The sequence below is a fragment of the Daktulosphaira vitifoliae genome, unplaced genomic scaffold, assembly GCF_025091365.1.
Source record: "Daktulosphaira vitifoliae isolate Bord-2020 unplaced genomic scaffold, ASM2509136v1 Scaffold_4, whole genome shotgun sequence".
In the NCBI taxonomy this organism is placed as follows: Eukaryota; Metazoa; Arthropoda; class Insecta; order Hemiptera; family Phylloxeridae; genus Daktulosphaira; species Daktulosphaira vitifoliae.
Genome location: NW_026099575.1, coordinates 41,157,940 through 41,166,364, shown reverse-complemented (window position 1 = coordinate 41,166,364; position 8,425 = coordinate 41,157,940). Strand labels below are relative to the sequence as shown.

The following is an 8,425-nucleotide window of genomic DNA, read 5'->3' as shown; positions in this document are numbered from 1 at the left end:
ACATAAATATACGTTCACAAAAAAAAAAAAAATTATAATAATAATTATGAAGATAAAAAATAAATATCTGATGTTTTATTATTATTTTTTAAATTGCTTTTGCATGGATTGATTTCAATTTTTTTCAATTTGAACTTGGTCAGATATTATAAATTTTTTAAGTTATTCCATTAAATATTATAACATTATCGAATTGATATTAAGATACAGTTGATAACTTGGTTGCTTTATACTACTAATTCATGTCTAAAAAGACAAAAGTATGGTTAAATTTCTGATCCGTAAAATATCTAAAAAAAATAAATTATAGTCTATGACAACCACCTGTCACTTTCAACCAATCACCTCTTAGATACAGTAGTCATTAACTTAATATTTCGATTTTTATTTACGCAAACGTTCTATTTTTTTTTATGTCAACAACATCTGTTTTTGAAAAATAATTAAATTTGTAATTTAACAGTTAAAATAACAGCTGAAATTATTTAAAAATATCTGTTCTGTTCTGCCAATATAAAACAATTCTGCAGTTAATTTTTTTATGGTTGCGTTTTAGAATAACATAAATTTTACTACCACGTTTTTACATTAGTAACTTAAATTTTATTTTTTGATGATCACCCACATCTGTTGTTAGTACTATGTGAAGTAATACAATTCGTTTTCATTAAAATACATTCACCGGAAGAACCTATGGTTTAAAGAATTTTAATTATCAAATATTCTTTTACATATTATAATAATATACATTTAATAACTGCACAATGTTAAGTGTTATAGTCATGAATACAGATGTAAAATAAGGCATTTGAAAAATGTGTCTTCAATGCAGATTTGTAATAATTGCCAACTTTCGTTTTGACTCACTCAGGACCAATAAAGAATCTTCTATATGAATGTAACAATCGCGTTTGATTGAAGAATGTCTCTGAATTTACAGATGGATAAATGTAAGTACTATCCGTTAAGGAGATTGAACCGCGTTTGTATTTTCAAGTGTCAGAAGACTATATTATTTTTGACGGTCAATCAAAGACTTCTAGACGTAAGCAATTTTTAAGAACGTACGCTGTGTTGTCGACCACGGAATTATTTTTTATCATTATGTATAAAAGACATGCGTGAGTATTGGATTAGAAAAAGCGTGTACCGAAATTGGTATATAATTGCACTACAGTGCAGAGTAACTTGAAAACATCATGAAATCTTTCTGAATCTATTGTATTTATTGTTCAACATACTTCAATACTATAAACGAGAAATATAATACAGTATAACTTTTTATGAGGACAACAAAACCAATACAAAAATTATATAGTTTCCGAGAGGTATTAAAAAACCTACTTCCATGATGTTAAATAAATGATTAATAAATTACCAAAAAAAATCACAGTATTAATAATTTGAGAATTAAAAGAAATTTAAACTAGAAGTCATTTTCGGAGGATATTACTTATTTTTTTAATTTTTATATATTATCACGAATATTAATGGACTTCAAATNACAAAACCAATACAAAAATTATATAGTTTCCGAGAGGTATTAAAAAACCTACTTCCATGATGTTAAATAAATGATTAATAAATTACCAAAAAAAATCACAGTATTAATAATTTGAGAATTAAAAGAAATTTAAACTAGAAGTCGTTTTCGGAGGATATTACTTATTTTTTTCATTTTTATATATTATCACGAATATTAATGGACTTCAAAATTTCTTTTTCCTATTTTAAGATTCTATTTGTTATTTTGGTGGTTATTTATGGTTGAATAACTGCTTAACCACAATGTCTAAGATTTAATCACTGATTAATAATGGCTCGATCGTCAGGTGAATTTGTTATGAGAATCGATGATACAACATGCAAGTTTATTATCGTTATTCAATCATTCATGTACAAAAAGTTATTAAATAAAACTTGATTAAAAATTACATTTAAAATATAATTATTTTATCAGAAAAAAAAATTGTTTTGTTATTAATGTAATCATTCTTTTCGAATGAAATAATAATTGAAAACTTAAACATTACTTCATTGCAATAGATAATTAGATATTTTTCTTCAGAAGACTTAAATGCGCGTATGCAAACAGAATTCTATAGTTGAAAAAAGAACTATGATAATAATTTGAGATACGATCCGTAATCTTAGTGTAATGTTTACGAAATAATATTAACCAAATAAATCGATCAAACAATGTTTAAAATTTAATAGGTTGTCTGTGGGCTGTTTTTGTTATTGGAGTTTAATCATTGGTATGCATTCGGTTCAGGTTACTGCTTCCGAAACAAATGAAATGTGCGGATCTTACAAAACAGTCTATAACGGTCTAACGAATGTGAAAGTTTAGTTTTGCTACCATAAGAACAACGTGTGCACATATTGTATACAAAATATAAATAGTGTATTATCAATGTGCGTATAATACAAGTCGGTAGTAGGTTTTATACCACGACGTTGTCACCGAACCATGTTTAATTTCTATTGTTTTTAGAGCGAATTGTTACAATTTTACAAAGCAAGACAAACTTCGTGTGATATATTATAATTATTTGTTGAACATATTACTGTGACACGGATCGCTGAGATTAGTTTTAAATATGCTTAAGAGCTTATAATATTATAATAAATTAATTCGTTAACGTGCCATTTTAAATTGTGAGGTTTTTCCTACTGTAATTGATAAAATAGACTTTCATGTAGTTTTGAAATTTTTATTTACAACGGTAATTGAATAATTTAAACTACGCGGATACTTTAATGAGCCGTAAAAGTTATATTTATTTAATAAATTATGTATATTAATGGAGCCCATAAAAATTATATTAACATTACATGCTATTATATAAAAAATAAAATTGCATTATAAACTGATATTATGACACGCGTATGAGACTTTTTATAAATTACTTATTTATTATAAACCCATAAAATAAATTATTATTAGCTATGTTGAAACTACGAAGGCCAACCGTCTTAGGTGGTTGATTCGCTAGAATGAGTCTAATAATGTCAATAAGAAATCGAATAAATTAGTGATTATGTTATATAGACTTTTACTATTCATTGTTATTTAATAACGCTGTTGTAAAAAGTTGTATGGTGAATCTAGACTACTTTCTGTTAGAACTTAAATTACTTTTATGAAACTATGTTTTCATTAATGCCCGTTATAATTTAACCTATATGTGCACTATTTCGATTATACGAGGCGAAATAAAATATACACCTAATAGTAACAGTGTACATGGTCTAGAGAACTTTTTATATCCGTCTGATTAATGTATTAAGTCGAAACAATTAACATTGAAACTGACGCAACAAGTGGAACAAATTTTTTAAGTGTTAGAAAAAAAACGATTTTTATACAACCAATAATATGCCATGGTAATCTATTGTTTTATCTTGTAACCGGTTCTGCTTAGACACGTTTAAAAGTGCAACCGCCAATATTTCTAATGATTATTTTAGTTTTAATTTTTATAAAACTGTATTCGTTTGGAGTCAAAATGTCAAAATTTATTGAGCATAAAATAGAAAATTAATTTAATCACACGTTTGTTGAAACTACTATATATGAATATAAGGTCAAAAATATTATTACTCCAGTGATTTACCCGTCAGTATGTCACTGAATACTGGCTTGCATGTATTGAAAAAAAAGCGCATAGGAAAGTGAAAATCATTAATTTGTCAGATAAAAGTTTGACCAATAACTTAAACATTCACTGACTTTCTGTTCCTGTCATCGTTTCACTTTTATACTCATATAGTTTTCAAAAAAAAAAAAAAATGAAATGTCTTTAAAATTATGAACACGTTTAAGCGTTGCGAATTTTCAAAAAATTAAAACTAAAATTTAAATTTTAGTAAATAATAATTAATATAACATTACTAGACAATAAAAGTCAATATATCACCAATACTAAACATTCTAATTCGCTCGTCTTTTATACTCACATCAAAGTCATTATAAATAATAGTATACAAATCTAATACCAATGGCCTTACATAATAAATCATTCATTTTCGATTCCATTAATTACTTTCATTACAATACATTTAAAATCATATTTATCCAGTTTATTATTGATATTACAAAACTTACTATTGTATGCTACATAAAGTGGTTAGCAATATTTAATTTTACTTAGTTCATTTGTACTTTAGGCATGTGGGTTGACAATTTTCAAGGATAAAATAAAACGAATGAATCATTTAACCAAAATGGTATGTTGATCTTTGGATACGTTGAGGTCAAAATACAGGTAAATTATGTACAATTTATTTCTTAAAGATAAAATATGACTTGTAGAAAAATGTTAACATAATATACTCGACAAACAATTAAAATGTTTTTTACGAGTTGAAAATTCAAAAAAGACTAAGCATATAATTAATAGTTTTTATGCAAACAAATAGATATTCGTACTAATCTAAACAAATTAGAACAGGTATTTTAACAAACTGTAAAATAATTCATTTTCTATGATTGTAGAATCATTAAAATCCCGCGGATTTCGTAACTAATTATGTGTTAAATATTAGATTTTGTTTAGGTTATTTTAATTTTGAAAAAGAAACAGAACTAGGTATGGTAACATTTTTAATTACAATGCATTGTACGCATAGAAAAATCATTTCTAGAAATATTCTGTAATATTTTAGTGCAAGGAATATTTATAACACTTTAGCTATAATGTTTTTTAAGGGTTTTGGCTGTTCAAACAATACGAAGAGGTTAGTACCTGTTGACTGGGCGTCGATAATATTCGTCTGCAGTAAAAAAGCGATGGTTATTGAAAATAATACTGAAATTTGTTCTGACCATCGGCGTTTCGGACTTCTGAGCTTCGACATATCGCACAGTCACTGACACCTGCAGTATGACAGGCGTTTGACGTCACTACAAAGGACGGAGCACATAAAAACACGTTCGCCGGGCACTTTTTTATGCGATCACATTGTAGTCCTCGATGACGACCATTCACTAAGCGCGGCGTGCCACTAACAACTGATGTCGGCAGAACCAGCAACCGGTATTTGGTCATGCCGAACAGCGGTTACACTCACCTGTATGATACTCGAAGAAAGAAGGGAGTAAGATAGGTAACAAATATATTATTGGCAAACGTGTGCCGCCAATTGTGGATATTTACCATACGGTCAACAGGACAACATTTAAAATGTTTATTTTTATGGAAGTTGTAACGTCACAAATTCGAAGGTGGACCGTTTATGATTTTTTTGTTATGTCTACTTATTTATTTTATCGCGCAAAAGAACCTTTTTCTGACACAGCGGTGTCAACCACTCATTATTTTACCGCTGACCGCTAGATAAGGCGATAAAAGAGAAATATAATTAAAATCGAATTGTTATCGTATTGATCCCTTCCAAAAAGACTGGCCGTTATCGTTTTGAAATTGCCGTTAGATCGGTGTTGACTCTTCTCTATTCTTTCTTCTGTCATTGACCGTGCTAGGGTGCACACATTTGTTGTTTTATTGACATATTTTTCAATGATGGAGTAGAGCCGCCAACGGCAAACGGCCAGGTCTTTTCGGCGAAGCATCCAGACCATCGGATGGGTCTCTTCGGAGACCGGGTATCGTTTTCTTTTTTATATTATATTTATGTAATGAGCTATATTTTATTAATTATTTTATTTAATTTTATTTTATTGTAAATTAACTTAATTTTGTTTATGTGTGGAGAGCACGTGTTTCCCTTTTCTTTTAGCCAACGCTAAGGAGCGAGTGTCCAGACCGCTCCTGGTGTTCTTCATTAATTTCCGGTTAACATTAACGGATGTGTTCCAATACCGTCCGTGATGTTTGTAATATTATTTGTTTAAATATTTTATTTTATTTGTATTGCCTTTATTTGTAGACATGGTTTTTGATGCATTCGCATTTTTGTCCATGTTTAACTTAATTTTCTTTTTTTAACAATTAAATTAAATTTCCTTATTAATTTCAACTGTAATATTTATTTTATTGCGCGAGTAACTTAATTACTCGCGTGTATTTCATTCCTATTCCTTAATCTAGACACGGGCTACGGTATGTTTTACATATCAACCACATACAACTTTGATTGTCTTAATTGTGTTCTATAAACCACGAGGCATTATAGTAATTTATACATATAACGACGTATTAACTTAGATTGTACTTTTAATTAACTTAAAATTAAATTCCACCTATGGTCCGGTAATCATATCTGATAGGTGTGACACCTCGCCTAGGTGGTGGCGACCCTTGCTACTCTAGCTAGTCGTTATGCAAGTGGCAAACCACGTTGTTGTTACAGGCCAATATATAAAAAGCCCACTTGCAAAGTATGATGTTACAATATAAGTTTGACGAAAAGTCATTAGAATTTATGGTACGGATTTTTACATAAACTTTCACTAATAATACCACATTGGTAACTAGCCAACCAATGTTGAGTACTATAAAACATGCGTGCTAAAGTGGAAGATAAACTGTAAAATTAATTCTTATTTATAACGTTATAAGAGTACAATGTTTTCTTTCTTTTATAGTTTGCAATCAGAATTTTAAATAAATAAAAAAAAAAACGGCAGATTATATAAATAGATTGAATTAGATAGTGAATTACTTTATAAACATTATTTTAACAGGGTGACGTAGTTTTATTGTAGCTGCAAATAAGATTGCTTTAATATTTTTATAAATGGCTTTTATTTCATTTTTATTTGAATTTCTAAATGATACTTTAAAAATTAATTAAAACGTAAAATAACTATATATTTTTCATAATGAAAACTAAGATATTAAAAAAAAAAGTAATAAAATTTTATTTAATATAAATAGTGAACATTAATTATTCATGCATTATGTCAAAACTTAAAATTTATAATTATATATGTTTAATTTAATATTGAAATTAAAAAATAGTTGTCATTATTAAAAACATATTTTGTAACAAATGGTTAATAAAGTACAATATTTTTCCGCTTTTAGATTTCTCAATATAAAGTTAGAACATGATATGTCTCCTAGGTCTTGATATTTGTTAGTTGCAAATAAATTGTGACTATTATTGTATAATAGGCTTGTTTACATGAAAAACAGAGAAATTATCACGTTTACTTGAGAGTTTTTTTAAATTTTACTATTTAACAACATTTATAAATAACTAATATTGAAATTAATTTATATATGTCGTTGTGTTGAAAGAATTTTTAGTAATCCACACAAAACATTTGTTAATATTAGGATATTATAAATGTCTGTAATTTATTATGTTTGATTAAAATATTACACCGAACTTTTACAGTATATCATAATTAATTGAAAATTTTAGTTCAGACTTAAAAATTGTTGTACTTATACATGCAATATGTGACTGTTTAAATATTGAAACTCAAGTATATTATTTTAGGTGGTTGACTACAATTTTTTTTATACATTTATATCTCAAAATGAGTTATTTTATTTATCTATAATTAATTTTAAATGTAAGACCAAAAATTAAACATTCAATAAGAGAAGGTTTTAAATAAAAATCAATATTTTTTTTAAATTAATTTTTACCCAAAAATTTATGAATTAGTCAAATATTTTTATTCAAATTGAATTTATTTATTTTACTCGCTATCATCACAACATGCATACCCTATACTTTTACTTCATCATAGCATTATGGTACTTCACACTACGAATAAATTCTACAGACATCTCACGGTTAGATAAAATGGAATATCTACTCCAAAAACCAATGTGGAAAACTTTAATATCAAAAAATCCTAATGCGGGTATAGTAGCAAACAATCGAAACTGCAAAGTGAGTGAATTAATTGCAAATGTAATGGATGATAAGATTGTTAATGAAAATAATATAGAATATAAAATACAGCAATATCATTCGTTATTGAGTTGTTTATTTGCTGACTGGATTAATATTTTTTTCTGAATTCTTAATTACTATCGCAACACAATGTCGACTGATTAAAACCCAGTGGTTTTGCGTAGAAGCATTATTAACACTTATTAAAAATTACGATAGGGTTTTTGAAATGATGAACACTTCATTATGGATTGTGTATGAACTATACAATGGTACAGATTTTATTCGGCATAAAGTTGCAATATTTATGCTATCTTTGAGAAACTTGAGGAGGAATTTTAATTTGAACGAGAATGACTTTTACTACCATTTGCGTTATATTAGAACTAATATTGAAATGTTTTTAAGAGGTAATTGTGGGTTATTCATAATAAATAAAATCAATATTCAAGCAAATTTTATTAAAATGGTCGATTTTGCCTCTTCAATTAATTTGGCTAAATTACCCCACGAAGAAAAATTGGAATACCTTGAAAAATTAGTCAAAACTAATGAAGATATTTTTAAAGAAGCGTTTGATGAAATTGGATTCAATTTTGACGCA

At 27.3% G+C, this 8,425-nt stretch overlaps 1 protein-coding gene and 1 long non-coding RNA gene across 3 annotated transcripts in view; one reads left to right on the top strand and one right to left on the bottom strand.

The window, feature by feature from the left end:
* The window catches only part of LOC126906144 (sushi, von Willebrand factor type A, EGF and pentraxin domain-containing protein 1), a 34,749-nt gene extending 29,653 nt beyond the window's left edge, over positions 1-5,096 (bottom strand). The window contains exon 1 of the mRNA XM_050686458.1: positions 4,752-5,096. Within this exon, the coding sequence (XP_050542415.1) occupies positions 4,752-4,863 (112 nt within the window). The 5' untranslated portion in view covers positions 4,864-5,096. The remainder of the gene's footprint in view (positions 1-4,751) is intronic.
* LOC126906148 (uncharacterized) overlaps positions 1-5,985 on the top strand; it is a 21,986-nt gene extending 16,001 nt beyond the window's left edge. For both annotated transcript variants that reach the window (XR_007704193.1, XR_007704194.1), the window contains 2 exons: positions 4,174-4,271; positions 4,715-5,985. This is a non-coding gene — a long non-coding RNA (uncharacterized LOC126906148). The remainder of the gene's footprint in view (positions 1-4,173; positions 4,272-4,714) is intronic.
* Positions 5,986-8,425: the final 2,440 nt, after the last annotated feature.